The following is a 19,681-nucleotide window of genomic DNA, read 5'->3' as shown; positions in this document are numbered from 1 at the left end:
TCATTGTCTGGAGCTGATGGGCTGCTGGTGACTAACAACCAACTCTTGCTTGTATATGCTCTTGTGTATGTTAATTTTTTGTTCTTCCTTGTCGGTTTGTTCATCATCTTCGCTTAGCATTATTTTGCTTCACCTCAGCTATGATAAAGAGATTTTGGGGGCGGAGCGATGAAGGGAGGAGCTGTTTGTTTGGGTTGATTTCAAATGTCAACAGTGTTTCTCAGAAATCGCTTACTGCACCTTTAAGAGCCTTGTGCATAAATTTACACTATGAGTGTCATCGCACAAATTCACTTAAAGGAACTAAATGTGTTAACGTGTTATCTGCGGACATATGATAAATCTCGGCTGTATATTTTAATCACCTGTGGCTATCCTTTTATTTCCCCTTTTAGCACGGTCATATCAAACAGCACATGGTAAAATTGGATCAGAAGGGCTTGAGTTGATATTGAACTGATGTGTGAAATGGCTGCCGGTCTCTGAGGGCTGAGTAAGAATGCATCGCTCACCACGCAAACATGATTAATCAAACAATAGAGTACTGTGCTTTTTCTAAATGGCACAGTGTCTCGCTGCCTCTCCGAGACAATAGAATCTGTCATGCGTTAAAGAGACTGACACACCACTTTTGGCGCTAATAAACAAAATATGCATTCATGTGAAAAAATGTTTTGTAATAGAAATAGTTTCTGAGAAACAGGATGTTTTCTCCAATAAATTCTCCAATAGATTCTGTGAGTTTTATAATAGGAAAACACCTTGTGTTTTGCATAGCGCAGATGTCTTTGCTAACGTTTTTTTTACCTGAAGGTCACACCTGGACCTTGTGGAATATTGTGGGCTATTCCGTCTATTCTGCATTCGCAACATGTCGTAAATTACCATAATTACAAGTTGACAACTCGTAGAGTTTACTCAGAGCTGTTTACATCCTTGGTTTCTGAATTCATTTGTTTCTATGGTGATGGTTGTAACACTGAATAAGAGATCATTACGTGGGTAGCTAGCCAACTGTTTTGTGCTAGCTTTACTAACAGTTAACCATGGTTTGTTTTATTATTATTAAGTCTTATTAAATGACTGCAAATATCAAACAGAAATATGTGTTAGCTACCAACCCATCTGTAACTTTTAACGCTGCAGCTTGTTAAACTGGTGAAAATAGACAAGCAATGGACAGGCAAAATTAGAAATTAAAGAAATAATAAATCAGTTTGGTCACGTCTGAATCTAAATGAACTTGAAATTACTTGAAATCTGTGAGTGAGAGTGAGCCAGCTTTTACTGTATAAATTAACGTTGCACCTGCCGCCGTCAGTACCTATGATCAAGTTTAAAAACTTTTATTATTATTATATTACTATCATCAACCTACTGAATATATTATATGGAAGTGTTATAAAAATGAATGCATAACATTTTTTAAATAATAACAACAATAATAATAATAATAATTATTATTATTGATTGTATTATACTGAAGCAATGTGAACAATCCATAAATTATTTTGTTTAAATAATGATCTAACATAAATGATTTTATAATAACCATAATAACAATAATGACAATAAGTAGTAAAACCAAACTACTGATTGTATTATACTAAAACAATGTACAGATTAATAAACAATTTATTTATTATTATTGATATTATTATGAAACTACTGATTTTATTACATTGAAACAATGTAAAAAAAAAATGCTTTTGCTTTGACCACATAATATATATGTTCCTAACACTGGAGCTGTCATAATATTTAATGTTTCCAACATACAATTACGCATCCAACCAAGCTGTAAAAACCTCACAGCCACAAACTCATAATTATGGTGACTCTGACATGACGTAAGTGCAGCTATAGCTTAGCGTTTTGATTTCCTCATTAATGGAGTTCAGTTTTCTCATTACTTTGTTATTGTGATCATTATTACGCACAGAAACATGTCACATTCATTACAGCAAACTGATGTAGTTTTTAATCATCTTTAAACACCTCAATTACAAGCTACACATCAAGTGTACACTGTGGTGCTCGGCAAAAAAAGGGTTCTGTACCTTTAAATCTCCTCACCGGCATATTTCCATTAATCAGCTTTATTTGTGCTTCATATGCTCTGATAAGCTGTCAGTTTGGTCTAATGCACGCAGAGAAGAATTAGTTTATGAATCTGGTGCCCGTGGAGACTGGAGTGAAGCTGTGTTGTGTTCTTGTGTGGTGTTTATAGAGATATTCACAGTATTTGGGGGCCCTCAGAATGCTCTTTTGATGTGTCTCGTCCCAGTTTCGGCTCTGCACTTTGCTACTGTGGATTGTTGTTAGGAAACTGCAGCATTCAGTCTGTCTCTCAACCACTTTAGTCTGGAAACAGGCAGCGGTTCGCCTCCTCGATCTGTCTCTCTGCTCTTATGCCACAGACTGTCTCTACAGCTGGTGTGTCTCTATTTGTCTACAAGACTCTTTGATTGTGACTCCATCTGTTTGTCTGTTTGCCTTTCACCTGTTCTCAATATCCATATCATTGTGTCCTCTAGTTCTGTCTGTCTCACCCGCTGCGTTCTGTTCCGGGTTTAAATCAAGTAAACATTCTTTTTCAAAACTAAGTATATACTAAGGACAGCATGCACAGATAGAAGACAGCAAGATATAGGGTGAATTCAGGTTGTTTGGGACACTTTTCCTAAGCCATCTCAATGGCAAAAAGTGTTCCAATCACCCTGAATTCACCTCTATGTATAATTCACTCAATTATTTACTGTACTCACCTTAATTTTGTTCCAAACCCTATGGAAGCTTGTTTCCGCCACAAAATAAAAAAAATAAAAGATAATTGCGACTTTTTATCTCACAATTGCGAGTTTACATCTCGCAATTCTGACTTTATTTCTCAGAATTGCGAGATATAAAGTCAGAATTGCGTGAAATAAAGTCAGAATTCTGAGATATAAAGTCAGAATTGCGTGATATAAAGTCAGAATTCTGAGATATAAAGTCAGAATTGCGAGATATAAAGTCAGAATTGCGTCATATAAAGTCAGAATTCTGAGATATAAAGTCAGAATTCTGAGATATAAAGTCAGAATTGCGAGATATAAAGTCGCAATTGCGTCTTATAAAGTCAGAATTCTGACTTTTTTTCTCGCAATTGCGACTTTATAACACATAATTGCGAGTTTATATCTCGCAATTCTGACATCTTTTCTCAGAATTGTGAGATATAAAGTCCAATTCTAAGGGGAAAAAAAAGAGACTTTTTTTTTTATAACACGCAATTGTGACTTTATTTCACGCAATTCTGACTTTATATCTCGCAATTCTGACTTTATATCTCAGAATTCTGACTTTATAACACGCAATTGCGACTTTAAAACACGCAATTCTGACTTTATATCTCGCAATTCTGAGAAATAAAGTCAGAATTGCGAGATGTAAACTCGCAATTGTGAGATAAAAAGTCGCAATTATCTTTTTTTTTTTTTTTTTTTGTGGCGGAAACAAGCTTCCATACAAACCTGAAAGACTTTCTTTCCTCAATGGAAACAAAAAAATAAGATGCTTTAAGAATCTTAATACTGTTCTTTTTTAGTACAATGATATTTCACAGGAATCACGGCAAATAAATAACACCCTTAATACGCTTAAAAATAAAGGTTCTAAGGTTCTAAAACATTTTTGGGTTCCCCCCCCAAAAAAAATATTGAAAAGTTCTTAAAAGAAAATCATGTTTTTCTCATTATGAAGTACATTTTATTAATATAAACAACATTTTGTAAAAATGAAAGGCTCAATTGAACCATAGACGCTAATAAAAAACTTTATTTTTAAGAGTGAAACTCGTGCGCTATATTCAAAGTCTTCTCAAGTCATACAATAGATATGTGAGAGGAACAGACTGAAATGTAATGTATTTTTCCAGTCAGCTGTTAATTCAATAACTGCTATGACTTGATCGTTGAGTCAGTGTGTTGAATAAATCATCCAGTTGGGTTTGTGAATCGAATTTGCCTGTTGACTTAAAATAACAATTCATTTTCCGATACACTGTCTCAGTGATTTAGTCACATAATTTCTCAAGGTAACTTGTTGGATGGGAACATTATCATTAAACAAGTGAAAAATGATCTAAATTTCAGTCTGTTATTTATATGTGAGAAGAGATCACATATAAAAGTCACTGCGACACCTCTAGTTTGGAATGACATTATCGTCAGTAAACCAACAATATCAGTTCTATGTGAACTTTTCCTTTAAATGTGACCGTGAGATGTGTACAGTAAATATATTTTATTAACTGAGCACTGTAAGGGTGCAGTATGTTCTGCGGCGTGTGTGTGAGTGTTAGTATTCAGCTCAGTGTCTTTGAGAGATTCTCCGCTTCTTGTGGATTCTCTCTCTCACACCAGCTGACTAATCAATACCTCGGGTGCTGCACCATCATTTGGGTGTAAATCAGTGTGTGTGATATTAGCATAAACCTGTACACATTTAGTTTCTCATATATCACATAAAATCTTTGCGCACATGCATAAGCACACATACGCAAAAAGTTGCTTGTTTAAATATGCACAAGTCCTGCACGTCCTTACGCAATTCCCAGTTGAATGCAGTATATTGTTAGGTTGCAAGACTAACAGTGTAAATGTTAATCAGTATCTATCTTCTTAGATGTTTGTTTGATGCTATGGAAATCTGTTTCATAATGTATGATGCATATATATTTCTTAGGAATGGCTGTTTCTCAATTCCTGGAAGATTACTTCCTACACTGCATTCTTTATGCATCGTAGACACTGAATGTTAGTTTTTGAATATTTAAATGTCATGCCTGTTAAAATGAACCTATATGGTGTCCAAAAATGCTGTCTATGTAGGTTGCTCGCTAGGTTTTAAAAGACAGCCAATGTCATGATTTTGTTCTTTCTGGTCAGCTATCAGATAGTTAGTTCGCTAATGGTCAGAATTTATACAGGGCAGTTTGAATCAATAGGCCCAGCTTCAATTGGAACATGACTCCATATATGGAGAATGGGGTGGGACTTGGGGTAGGCGGAGTCTTATTGACACATTATGGGTGGAGTCAGTTTTTTCACTCTCATGTTGTTCCGAACCTTTTTTCCATACAAAGACAGCTCGATGTGACCATGTCGCTCAAGCTCCAAAAATGACCCCAAAACACCATAAAAGTATTCAATATAACTGGTGTAGTTTTGTCAAGTATATTATGATAATCTTCCCTTCCGCAGAATCTCTAAAGTTTTTCGCAATCTATTCAGAAATGGCTCCTTGATATGTCACTCCAGATTTGACATCAAAATGTCATTGGTCTTCTCTGAGGACAAAGCTATTGTATGTGGTCATTCAAATCACTTTAATAGTATTTTTATGGTAATTTTTTGGAGGCTGAGACATGGGATCACTAAGAGCTGCTGTTGTACAGAAAAGGGCTCTGCAGAAAAAATAACAGCAAACAGATTCGGAATGACATGAGGGCGAGTAAATAATGACAGAATTCAACAACCAAGGACACAGAGACAAAGATGATGATTATATGAAGCAAGACAGCATAAGAAAGTGGGAAATGACGGTTAGAAAAAGAGCGTAGATTGGCACTGGTGACCCAATCCTGTTGTCTTTCTGTAATTACCCATCACCCAATGGGTATAGAGTGTTTATCTGCTGTGTGTTTGAGTGACAAGTGCAGACATGACACACACACACACACACACACACACACACACACACACACACACACACACACACACACACACACACACACACACACACACACGGTCTGCTCTGTCTCTGCCACTCAAATTGGACTCTGACTACTGCCCTGTCCTTCAATATGATTGACAAACATTTCTAGAGACATTATCACCAACTAACACACACAGGCTCAAAGTTTGACCTGATGACCATCACACAAACCCTTGCTGACATTTACACTACAAAACCTCAGCAAATAATCACTAAATACCCAAACAGCTGGTTAAATTCACAAATTGATGAGCCAGGCATCAAAAGGTCACAGATAATTTTTCAGGCCTTTTTAAATATTTACCATTATTAAATTAAAGGTTATGAATGACTGTGTTTGAGTTCAATCCCTCTAGAATGTTTGCAGTTAATAACTGTATGAAAAATATTCACCTGTGACAGGTCTGGCAATGAGAAATCTGCTCATTATTTTTTTTCATAACCCAGAAGCTCATGCAAGCGAGAACATTTACTCACAAACGTAATTTCTGGAACAGTCATTAAGTCTTTATATTTCAGTAGTTGTTATTAGTTTTGTTAATTGGATTCATGCTGAAAAAATGAAAAGTACTGTGATGATTTCAATGAGTTATTGAAAATGTGGGGATGAGCTGTAAATGACGGATGTTCGCCTGGTGTGAGTATGGTCAATAATGATGAGACACACACTGTCATGATGTCAGTAGATGTTACATAAGCACTGATGTGACATTGATATAGGCATCAGTTATCACACCTGAGCCAATGTGACAGCTATCTAATCTTAACCTGAGAGAGGTGTGTGTCTGTCACACACATTCACCTTGACCAGAGGGGGATGCTTTTTTTTTTTTACTATCCAGAGAAAGAGAGATAAAAATACATTTAGAATTTAGAATTTCAGAGTCCTAACTAGGTGGTTACATGATTTGGCAACAATTAATAGAAGATCTTTGTATGCACAGTATGTTTTTTTTTTTTTGCAACTTAGCCATGACAAGTCAAATAACCATGTCAATTTTGTCTGTCTCTAGATCTCTATTTTGTGGCATCGTGCTGGTTATCACCACCCTCAATGATCCAAAATCACGTTCAACATAACTTTTACTAAACATAAAATATACTAAACATAAAATATAGAACTAGACAATGTTGGAGCCTTAAAGGTAGTGTAGGTAATTTTAGGAAAGGCTAACAATATCAAGTTAGCTTTGAAAGCACAAGATCCCACCCTCCTTTCAGAGCATCTACAAAGCCACGCCTCCTCCAAAACACATGAACAAATACGGCAGGGAGCAAACAAAAGCGTCATGACAACCTCACGTCTCAAAGCTAATAATAATGAACATAAACAACTTAAAGAGCACTGATCTGTACCACCTGACTACTGAAGATTCATTTCGGCAATTGAAATGCATAAATTCCAGATTACTGTAGTTATGGTGTAAGGTCATTGTTTTGGTTCAGGAGGAACAGGCGACTGCTGTTTCGGTTGCGGTGCTCAGTGACTTACGTCTGTCTGACTCATAGCATGAAACGTCCTGATGACGTGAGATGTCTGTGTGAGCAGGTGCGTGGAGATATGAAAGTACATACGCTGTCAGGCAGGTAGGAAATTGTATCATTGCATTCAGACCAAATTCAATGATTGGACAAACATTTTATGCTCTTAGGCTTTCCACAGACTAGATATATACATATAAATACATTTAGACCACTTAACATAATGATTGCTTTTAGGATGTGAAGAGACTTTCAACCAGGATAACCAGGATGTATCTGGAAAAATCACCTACCCTGCTTTTAAGTCATGCTAACAAATGTCTAATTGTCATTGCACAGAAATCACGCTAAACTTGTTCTTAAACAAATTTATTTCTTTCAGCTTGAGGTGTCAACATCCTTAAGTGTTGAGTTTTTATTGCCCTTTTGTTTATTACTTGACTCCACCTGTGGCACAATTTTGCATAAATATGATAGTCTTCTATCTGCAGCAATCACAATCATTGGCGTCTAATCTTCAGTAGAAGGCAGTTTAGCACACACTTGTCCGTTTCCTCTACCAGCTCTAAACAGAAACTCCCACAGAGTAACCAGTGTCATATCGTGTCAGTCGAGCTGTCAGATGTTACAGTTTAGTTTGATATGATATGACGGACAGTTATATTAAATCCGCCATGTCGTGTCTCAACATGTCATTTCCAAATAACGCATCAACGGAGGGACACTAGACAGGCTAATATACTCAACATCAAACCCCTCATATGGTTATAATCCATTCATGAAGTCAAATGTCCTGACCGGACATCAGTTGCGCCTTTTGATCCTATTACTGAATCCTATTTATCCGTGGCAGCGTGTCATCTCTGTCGTAGATTATGAAGCAATTGTGCTAGCTGTGTCAGTTAGGTAGTTAGTGCTGCTGATGCTGTCTCATTTCCTGTTACAGTGGTCAAATGAGCTGATGATATTATAAAATCTGCTACTACTTCTAATTGCAGTATTAGTATTATACGTACCTATTAAGTAGTACAAGCCGATTTTGCGTATTTTTTGCTAAACTTCTTATTCTGAGTGTTTTGTAGCATGTTTCTATGTGGTTACTGTGGTGTTGGAACGTGGTTGCTAACTCAAATTAGCACACCCCAAGGTCCTGGGTGTGTTCCATTCTGTAGTGGTCATCTCTGTGCACTGTTTCTTTCAAAGACTTTACTGAGTTCCTGAGGGTTGAAAGGCATGTCTATCATTATTATTTTCCCTTTCCAGTGCCCGGCGAAGACATGCCTTGTGCTGTTTGGATCACAGTATCTATGATATTCTGGCCACTAGATACAGATCTTGTCCAAGAGTATCAAATCCTGCCCTTGGAGGTCCACCTTCCTGGAGATTTTAACTCCAACTCTAATTAAACATGCCTGAACCAGCTAGTCAATATCTTCAGGGTTACTCAAAACATCCAGTAAGGTTTATTGAAGAACTTTGGATTTAGACTCTGAAACGTGGCTCTTCAGGAGGCTAAACAAGCTAATCAAGGACTTCAGGGTTACTTGAAACTTCCAGGTAGATTTATTGGAGAAGGTTATACTGTAGATAGACTCTGTAAGGTGGGTCTCTGGGAGCAAGATTGGGCACCCCAGATCTTACTCCTTCAAAGTAAATCTATGGGATTTCCCCTCCTCTATTTTATTGGACACATGTTGAAATCGTAAGTGTGATCACTGAGAAAAGTAATAGCACACCACACCTCATTTATAAGCAGTAACATAAGTTACATGTAAGTACAAAAGTGAAATACTTGGAATTAGTAATTTGTTCACATCCTTCTCAGTATTGCAAGCAACCTGCTGTTATGTCTTGTCTTCTAGTTCACCTTGACATTCTTCATTATGTAAATTAATGTCCAGATCTTCTGATATAATTACATAGTCAGTAATTGGTTCATTGTCTTTCCCAGGTGCAAGAGTGGTTGTGTCTGAACTGTCAAATGCAGAGGGCGTTGGGTATGGATATGGAGACGCCACGGTCGAAAAGCCAGCAGCAGATCCACTCACCGTCCCAGCCCAGCAAACCTCTACCCCAACCTGTATCCCAGCCCACGGCACCCCCACAGACCCAGCCCCAACCCCAACCTCAACCTCAACCCCAACCTCAACCTCAATCTCAACCTCAACCTCAACCCCAACCTCAACCTCAACCCCAACACCAACCCCAACACCAACCCCAACACCAACCCCAACACCAACCTCAACCTCAACCTCAGTCCCAGCCTCCCTCAGAAGCTAAGAAATTGACCTTTCCTCAAGCTACCCCTCAAAGCAAACCTCCTGCTCCTGGCGCTGTTCCTCTACCAGGCATGGCCAAAGCCCCATCCCAGCCTGACCTCTCCCGGTCAGGGCCCGGATTCCAGCCTCAGGCACCGCGACAGGACCAAACTCGCAGCGCCGGAAGTTCCCCATCCCGCCAACCTCCTCCACCAGAACAGCCCTTCGGGAAACTCTTCGGTTTCGGCGCTTCGCTTTTGAACCAGGCCAGTAGTTTGATATCAGTGGATCCGGTGCAAACCACACCGCCGGCCCAACCACCTTCCTCCCCCAAGCCCCCGCAGAAGCAGCCGGGACCCCCCGGGCCTGGGCCTGGTCCAGGTCCTGCAGCAGGTGTTAAACCTGCAGCCCAGCCAGTTCCATCACGGCAGGAAGTTTCTCCAAAGCCCAAAGTGTCCTGTCCACTGTGTAAGACTGAGCTAAACATTGGAGATCCAGCCAAGACCCCGAACTACAACGTCTGCACCCAGTGCCACACCCAAGTCTGCAACATGTGCGGCTTCAACCCCACGCCTCACCTGACCGAGGTAAGATGAGCTTTTTTTTTTTATCTGGGCGATTGTGTACTTTTGTAAGGTTTAAAATTTTAGGTCCTTGGTATCAAAGCAGCATCCAAGTATTTGATGACGTTGTTGCATCAGTTTAGTTTCATTTGTTTTCTCAATAATTGTTGTTTGATAGGTGTCCAGAGTTGTTCTTTGGCAGATTTTTGTCTGACCGGTTATAGTATTATTGAAGTCCACAATGACACTCCTACTATGAATAACCAAGATAACTCTTTACCTTAGGCTAAATTTCATCACATAGTGAACATTCTGAGGGATGTAGGAACTTTTTTGTCATGTTGAATGGTTTTTGGAAAGTGTATATGACAGCTTTGTGGGGTTTTATCGGGGTCAGACTAGTCTTTAGTTCCTGCTGCTGTATAATAGGGTTTTCTTTTTTGAGACTAATCAATTTACAGATATTGTGTGGCCAAGGGTTAGTTTAGAAAATGATATGGAGGCGTATTATGATACGGTTTTCAGTTTTCAAAGATCATTGATTGCATAATATGATATTGTACATAGCGTCATATTAATATGGTAATATGTTATTTGAAGGGGTAGCTTTTATCTGTAACGTTGCATATTGATTTTTACAAAAAAAGGTCTAACTATAGATAATATTTTATAGACATGTTTGACACTTTGACATGTTAGACATGTTCACTTGTGGTCAATTCGGAGCAGTAATCTGTTCTTAGGAAAAGTGAGCCTTAGTGGCCGTTTTAAAAGAAAAGTAGCCAGATTTAGAAAAATGTCTTAACCTTTAAGCTACCAAAGAACTGTTGAAGTGAGTCGATAGACAAAAACGTTTTCTTTTTTATGCAAGCCTTCTTGATTGAATGGGAATCAATAAATTATCACAAATGGCATTTTGCATTTGAATGCAGAGATTCTGGTCAGAGTATATGATGTATTCATATTTTAAGGATTTCAGCTATATGCAATGTATTTTTTTATTACATAATGAAATTATAAGTTTATATTTTTGAGCTGTGCCTCCACTGAGGTTTACTGATATAATTTCCTCAGATGCTGATTGTTGCAAAGGTTGTTCGCAACAACGGCGATGCAGCTCTGAAAATTGAAGGCAGATATTTTTCATTACATTATTGATATCTGTATGAGGATATACAGTACATCATATTGAGAGAGTCTTTCCAGACCTTCATCTGTTTTCTTTTCTCTTTCAGTCTGTGAGGAGCGACCTTACTCCCAGTATTTCTGAAAACTCTTTCACATTTGTATCACCTGTCCTGATATCTTTGAAGTCGTTCATTACTGTCGAGCTAAAAGCCATCAAATGGCTCACTGCCCCTCAGGTCAACAGACCGTGAGCAGCACAGATGGTTTCATTTCCTTCCAATAAAGTAACGATCCTCATGCAAATTGTTCTCATTGATCGCTTTTAGGCTACTTAATTCAGAGGCCAGCTAAGTTGACCCTGCCCTGTTAGCTGTGCTGGAAAGTTCTGTCATGACAGAAAGGAAAGCTGGGAGTGTTTTTCACCTAGACAGCATAAGGATAAATATGCAAATCAGGCCTGATTGAATGATGGCAGTAATAACAAGCTTTCAGGGAAGTGTTGCATTGTTTTATGAGCTCACTCAGTCTTTACATAGACACAGCTGTGAAGTCATTGCTAATGGATAATCTTAAGAGAATACCATCGGTTGTCTTTCTCATGATTTTAAGAGGAAATAAATGGTTACATTTAACATGAAAGGGCATGTGCAACCTATTTTACTTTACAGTTTGGATTTACTGTTGACGTTAAAGGATGTTGGCAGCAGTTTCTTGTTGTTTGTCTTAGTTTGTGTCTCATCTGACCTTTTCTGCTGACTAGTTTGACCCCTTGTGGCATTGATGCTCGTATTAAGGCTAATATTAGAGGTTTACCTGATGTTACTCTGTCCTTTTATGTTCTACGTTCTTGTATTCATGGATCGTGGAGCTATATCTTTGAACATATTCCTGCCATGCTGAAAAACACTGCTTAAACCAGCCTTTTCCAGGTCTCTTAGCCTGGGCCAAGCTTGTTTTTAGGTGGTCTAGTTGGTCAACCAGCTTGTTTTCCATCTTAAACATGCCTGAAACTTCTCAAAAATCACCCAAACAGACCAGGGTCAGCAAAAAATAATAATTTTCTTACTTAAAGTTTTTGTCTTGTTTAACATTACAAATATCTTTTTTTTTTTTTTAATCAGAATACAATGAAAATGAAAATGAACATGTCTGGTTTTCTAAAAAATATATAAAAAGTGTAAAAAATAAGTGCATTTATGCTTAAAACAAGAAAAAATATCTGCCAATGGGTAAAAAAAAAATCTTCTTACACCACTGACAGTTTTATTCTTGTTTGAAGATTGATTTTTCAGAAAACAAGACTTAATCTTTGTCATTTTGCTCAAGAACGTTTATCTTGATTTTTACATTTTTAGATGTTCATAGATATTTTTATTAGGCTTGTTTAAGAGCCCCCCCCCCCCACACACACACACACACATGGAATCTAGACTGATGCTACATTTATAAAATGAATACCTCTAGTCTGAAACATAGTGAGCTGCCTACACAGAAAACATTTTAAGGGATAGATCTATTCTGATGTGAAGGCTGTGCCAAATAGTAGGCACACAGAATAAATCATTGTTTAAATCAATATTTTCGTCTAGTTCTTTAGCAAAAAACACCTAAACATCCCTAAAACAAGATCAATTGACTTGAGAAACAAAACAACATTAGATAAGACTTGTTTAGTACTTGGAAAAGGGACAAAAATACTGAAATCCAAGGCATTTAAATGCCATCCAAGATGGCAGATGTAGATAAAAAGCTCATTTTAAGTTAGAATACACAAATATTAGGTGAAACATGAGCTAATGAGCTAATAATTTTAAGTAAGACTGCATACATTTGTTTAAAATACCACTTTTTTTGCTAGTTAAGGATCTTTTTGTACTGTATATAGACTAGAGAGTAACAAATAAACAGCGATTTTTGAAATAGCTCTTCAAACACGTGTGATGAAGCCTCTAGAGGCCCCTCGCAAAACCCTCGTCATATTTGCCACATATTTATTTATATCAGCCAGCTAAAACTAGGTCTGAATAATATAGGAACAGCATGTGGCCTAGATGGCAGAAACACAATTAGGGTGACAGACACTTGCAACTGCAACACAACAAATATACCCTAAATAAAACACCATAATTGGCATATAACTTATTTTAAAGCGTAATAAACTGGCATAAAATCTGCTGCACTTTTATTATCTTTGCCGTGATTCAGATTTGTGTAGTACTGCCAAAAATATATTTTTACTAATTTATATCTGAGATGACGTCACCTCACTGAATTAAACATGCACGATGAGCTCATGTGGCAACATTAGCCAGCTACCGTTTAAAAGATTTATTGTTCTGTGTTGCATACTTTCACATACTTTAAAAAAACAATTGTAAGCATGCAGTGTAAACTTTGCAGTATGAAGAAAGAACATGGAACACAGCAATGATTACTCAAATGAGTCATTGAATCATCTTTTGAACAAATTTACAGTATTTGGTAAAATGACTCTTATGGGCTCTCCATGCCAGATACATATTATAATCCTCTTTTATCCATAAGTGGCAATTGGCAGATTTTTTTTGCGATCCGATGAGTTTGAGCTTAGATTGCCATTTCGCAGGCATCTTCAGAGCAAAACAACTGCATGGGGAAAAGTGTTGTGTATTTTTAAATCACAGACCTAGATATTCATAATGCATAATTTATCCTCACGCCGTAGACCCTGCTCCATATTCATTTGGTTGAGATGCCGTTTTAAGATGTGTGACTGTGCACGTATGCTTGTTTGTTTGGATGTGCTATCATGTGGAGACAAGAGAAAGAAAGCAGATATACTTGTTCCATGAATCGTGAAATTCTACTGCAGTTTGTACATTTTTTTGGGCGGCATTCTGTATTCTGTCAGAAATAAAAGGTTGAATCAATGTTACAAAGCCTGCCAAGAACATGTCATATTTCACTCCCAAAAGGTGATTTACCAAAAATACCAAAAGAAATACAATTTAATACTTTAGAATTGTAATACTGTAAGGCTTTTTTTTTCTGAACCATTATTTTCATGACAATTAAGTATATTATTCCCCGAATCACTATTGTTGTAATGTGGAAAAATAGCTAATTATTAAAAATAAAATATTTATATAAAAATAAATTATTTTAAATATATGATAAACATATTATAAATATTGAATATAATATTAAACAATATTACATATAAAAGTAATTTTTTAAAGATGTTCATGAAAATTTCACATTGCAAAAAAAATCTTTAAATGTGTCATGGCATGAAGGAATCTAATTTGTCCTGACATATAAGAAGTCTTTGTACAATTAAAACATCCTGCAAATTTCATAGCTAAAATGTCCTCCTCATTACAAACAATGCATTTATTTAAACTAGCTCTAAAAACAGATAGTTTTGATATTGTGGCATCTAGGGCTGGGCGATATGGATTTTTTTTTTATCACGATATGTTTTTCCATATTGATCGATCTCGATTCTTATCACGATATGTAGTTTTTGCAGATTCTGCCAGTGTAAGGGACATCCTGAAGCTTGAAGAAACAAGATATTCACTGAAACTTTAGAATAAAGATTAATAACATAAAAAATTAAACAATATGCCTTTCAATAATGAGCACAAAATATTTTTGTTAAGGTCTTCATGCAGCCAAAGGATTCACATTACACTCCCACATTGTATGAATCTTTCTATTGGTCAAGAGAGCAGCGTATTTGGAGGTATTGAAAAATGCAAAAATAAAAGGTTGTGCACATCATTTGTAATTGCAAACATCATGAGTCATCTCCCTTTATACAATAATACAAACTTTTACTTATTGAAACATTGTATATAAACTAACAGCTGTGACAACTATAACATCAAATTGCTTTGGCTGGACAGTGAACATCTCAAGTACAAAAAGAGTAAACATGGCCCTGGCACAAATACTACCTGAAAGATTAAGGTAGATCTCTAGAATTGTTTTATAAGTAGAATGAAATCTGAGCCAAAATTGCACAAATATGTAAACATAGTAAACCAAGGGCTGGGCGATATATCACATGACATTGTTTATAGGCACATCTCGTCAGTAAAGCCGGTTCCTTGATTAGAAGTAAATCGCCATCACCTGCTTTCAGATGGAGTGGCATTTACAACACAGAGACGTAGTTAACTGGCAAGCTGAGCCATATCGCATTAATTATCACGGATCGCCTGTGATAATTAATGCGATATGGCTCAGCTTGTCAGCTGTCTGCCATATCCAAACCACGTCCACACAATTGACGTCGTGTTACCTTTTTTTTCAACAATGTCTTCGGTCTCGAGTTATGTAGTGATGTCGCCTTCACGGTCGGCATTATTTTCGCTGTCCTCAACTTCAGTTTCGCTAATTTTTTTATCCTTTTTACAACTTTTTTCCCTCTCTCTCAGTCTCCTTCTGTTTACTGTAGTAGCCACGCTGCTCGCTGAGAAGTGGGCGTGTCCTACCGGCAGCCGGCAGGCGGCAGATACTGTTGCGCTTAGTTTTCATGTGATATGATATCGAATAATATGTCCCAAGCATATTATCGAAATCGTTCAGAATATTATCGCGATCCCGTATCGAGATCGAATTATCGCCCAGCCCTAGTGGCATCTGTGACGTCACACTTGCCAATATATTTGCATATGACTGCCTCCAGAGCAAGACATCGACGAATAGTTTCACATCATCACACCATAGGCCCCGCCCACTAGCACTGAGTCGCTCAACAGCTGACATTTGCTGCACTGGATGTAAGTGTAGCATTGCATCAAAAGCAATTAGAACCCATTATAATCAGTGACGCTGTCTACACTGGATACAGTATACAGATGCGTGTTCAGTTTCTGACGTACTCCACACACTTGAGTCTGCCGACAACAGGACAAATGGAAGAGTGAAGGAATGTCAGAAACAAGTGGATGGTTTATTTTAATGGCGTCCCGGATCGCGTCAGAGGATTATATGTTTGTTTGGAGTAGGGATGGCGAAAACTAAAAGATTTCTTGACCGACCACCGAGCCTCATTAGCCGGTTGAAACCGGTTAACCGATTAGTTTAAAATATGCTACGCTATTTGTAATAACAGCCATTTTGAGCCGCACCTGCAATTTCGCAAGTCTGTCGCGTCGCATCTCTCTGCCGCTCTGCCTCCCGGCGCTCTCACACACACACTCTCGTCACTTTTTTAAAATCCCCTACAGCGCGAAACATGAGTCCCGCAAACGCGGCGCCGAGGAACTTGTATGTAATCGGAGGACAAATGGCTCCTTAATTTGGAAATGGTTTGGGTACAAGGTGATCGCGTTGAAAATAAAGATATTTCTCTATCGTTAGAAGCTCATTTAAGAAAATGACAGCTCCGAAGAGACACCGCTTTAACCTCGAGTGTTTTAGCCTGTAGCCTTTACTTTTCGCAAAACTTGTGAGCGCGCGAACCCAAACGCTGTTGGTTTATTGGTTTATTAAGTACAAAAAGTCGAGTTATGAAAAATTGAGTGTGAGGGATTTGTTCACTTCAAACAAAAAGATCTTGGAATGAGATGGCTAACTGTAGTAGCGTTTAGTCCACTGTCTATAATAGCCTAATTTAGAGATCACTTTTTTTTTTTTAACCGACTACCGACAACTTTGATCGGTTAACGTTGATACGGTCAACCATCGGTCAAACGGTCATCGGTTAACATCCCCAGTTTGGAGCATTTTGTTTTGTAAAAGAGGCACAGTGTAATGGAGTTCACAAATAAACTTTTGTTGAAAGATGTATTGGACACAAACCATAAGTAAATGATGTCATAATGCTTTGTCTGTAAATGGCGGTTTTATATGTATAATGGCCGCATACCGACAAGCCTTAAAGGAGCCGCCCCTTAAAAACAGATAATTTCAGACGGAGGGTCAGAATGAAGGTTGAAAATAATAGTTTTCCAAATATATTTGTTGTTGTAGTTGTTGTTTGTGTGTGTGTGTGTGTGTGTGTGTGTGTATGTGTGTGCATGTGTGCATCTCAAGGAATATTAAAATTAAATAAAAAAATCCATGTCATGACCTTTTTTAATCTTCATGTAGAGAATGAAGCTTATTTTATGCAAAATATTATTTATTTTCTTCTTTATTCTGAAGTGAAATGTGACATGTTTTTGTGACCCAAAAGCTCAATTTCCATATATTTTTTTCTTTCTGTATATCGTAGAATAAGATTGGTACCCTTAGCCTATCTCTTGTTGATTTGATAGCCTGTTGTCAGTGTCCTTTATTTCTTCTAGAGCTGAATGTGTTTGTGTGGGTATGTGTGTGTGTGAGAGAGAGATCGTTTCTCATCAGCGTTTTGATTGTGATAGCCATGTTTCGCTTCACTTGTGTTCTGAAATTCTCATTCCAGACCTTTCCTTCAAACATGACGCTAACATCTCTCCATTATTACCAATTCCAGCCTGTAGTGCTTTACTTCAGGAATTTTGTGGTCTGAAACATCAAGTGGCTTTTCACTGCGCTCTGCGGATACCGTCTGTGCCGGCAGTATGAGATCACTCGATTATTCGGAGAAACCATGAGTCAGTCTGAGCTTTTAGCTGCTCATAAATTCATACGACACTGATCTGAACAGCTGCATATAAGCGCTCCGGATGCTGCACTGCAACAATGATGGGTATAGTAGCTCTAAAAGACAATGCAGTGAAGGATTGTGTCTATTTCCAGTTTAAATAAGATGTGCTGGTGGGTGGGTGTTGTAGTAGTAGTAGTAGTAATGATAAAAATGGCTAGTTGTTGTGATTCATCAGCTTGCTGTGAGTTTGAGTTCTTACTCATGATGAAGGAGGGAGGAAAGTGAAGCTCATGTCATTTTGGGAGGATGTTATCATTTATTTTACACTGTGCTCAGTGTTTGAAGTGTGGGGAAAATGGTGTCTGAAAGAATTGTGTTTGCATATACAATGTTCACTATATTAATATTAATATTTTGGCATAAAACCTGTTTTGGTTATATCATTTTGTTTTGAGTCTTAAAAGTCTTAAAATTGAAATCTTAGCACATCAAATGTAAGATTAATAACATTTGTGACTATCTGTATTTTCATATTTCTATAGACCTGATGTACATTTCAGTATTAGCTTTCTGCATATCCTCATGCTCATATGAATACCAAAAGGAATGTGATCTTTATCCACATAAAGTTAAAGCTCTTTCTCTTAGTAAATCCTCAAGAAGCTTACAGTATGAAAGGTTTGGATTTAGATCTTTGTATTACATTGAGTGGCTGGACTTGTACATGCTGTGTATGTTAAACAGGTTTTGTTAGAAGCCTTTATTGAGAGGGTTGTCATTCAGAAGTGTTTCATATTAATAAACATATCTGAGTCAAATTTCATCTGACAAAATGAAGAAATTGTATTTAGCAATTTATTTTATATATATATATATATATATATATATATATATGAAGAGTTCAGATGCAAAAACCTCTAAATGCCATCTGAAATTTCCTCCTAGAATGATCATTTTTATGAAGCTCGTATATTTAAGTTCAGTAATTTCACTTAAATGGCTTTAAAAATTACCTATTAATTGCCATTTAAGTGAAATTATTGAACTTAAATATACGAGCTTCATAAAAATTATCATTCTAGAAGAAAATTTCAGATGGCACTTAGAGGTTTTTGCATCTGAACTCTTCATATATATATATATATATATATATATATATATATATATATATATATATATATATATATATATATATATATATATATATATATATATATATATATATATATACCCCCAAAAATTACTTACTTACGTAAGTATGTTATTTTGGGGGGATTAATGAAAATCTTGGTGGGAAATGTTTAATAGTTATGTAAATAATGACACGCAATTGCAAAAATTCTTAATGCACCAAAATGGCTTTTGTTTTTTGTTATGCAAAATATAATTTCTATATTTTTCTTTGACATGCAGAGAAATATGGCCCAGGCATGCTTTTATAAAAAAGAATTGTATAAGAAAACATTGAGCTCTTGCATTGTGTGACTGTGTATACTCATATATCTGATTACACCATCCTAAAGACCTTCATCTTCTATATGTATGTGTGTGTGTATATGTCAAAGTGTGAGTGAACTACTGAGTAAAAAAAAAAGGTATGGCCTATCAATAATTCAGAAAGGGAGAGCACATTATAAATAGTGCATGATATGAGAGGCAGAGAGAAAGTTTGAATCCATGTGTCAAACAAGGCCTGTGAGAGAGTCAGCTTGTGTGTGTGTGTGTGTGTGTGTGTGTGTGTGTGTGTGTGTGTGTGTGTGTGTGTGTGTGTGTGTGTGTGTGTGTGTGTGTGTGTGTGTGTGTGTGTGTGTGTGTGTGTGTGTGTGTGTGTGTGTGTGTGTGTGTGTGTGTCTGTGTGCTTGCATCCAGGGGATATGATGTTTCACCTATGTCAGGGATTTTCATTTAAAACACATGGCCAGTGTCAT

At 37.1% G+C, this 19,681-nt stretch overlaps 1 protein-coding gene across 1 annotated transcript in view; it reads left to right on the top strand.

Annotated features, from left to right (window-relative positions):
- bsnb (bassoon (presynaptic cytomatrix protein) b) overlaps positions 1-19,681 on the top strand; it is a gene marked incomplete at its 5' end in the record, with an annotated part of 84,526 nt that overhangs the window by 22,182 nt on the left and 42,663 nt on the right. The window contains one exon of the mRNA XM_081357626.1: positions 9,194-10,087. Within this exon, the coding sequence (XP_081213752.1) occupies positions 9,194-10,087 (894 nt within the window). The remainder of the gene's footprint in view (positions 1-9,193; positions 10,088-19,681) is intronic.

Source organism: Scardinius erythrophthalmus (genome assembly GCF_964197995.2).
Source record: "Scardinius erythrophthalmus genome assembly, chromosome: 25".
Taxonomy (NCBI): Eukaryota; Metazoa; Chordata; class Actinopteri; order Cypriniformes; family Leuciscidae; genus Scardinius; species Scardinius erythrophthalmus.
This window is presented reverse-complemented; position numbering and strand designations above follow the sequence as displayed.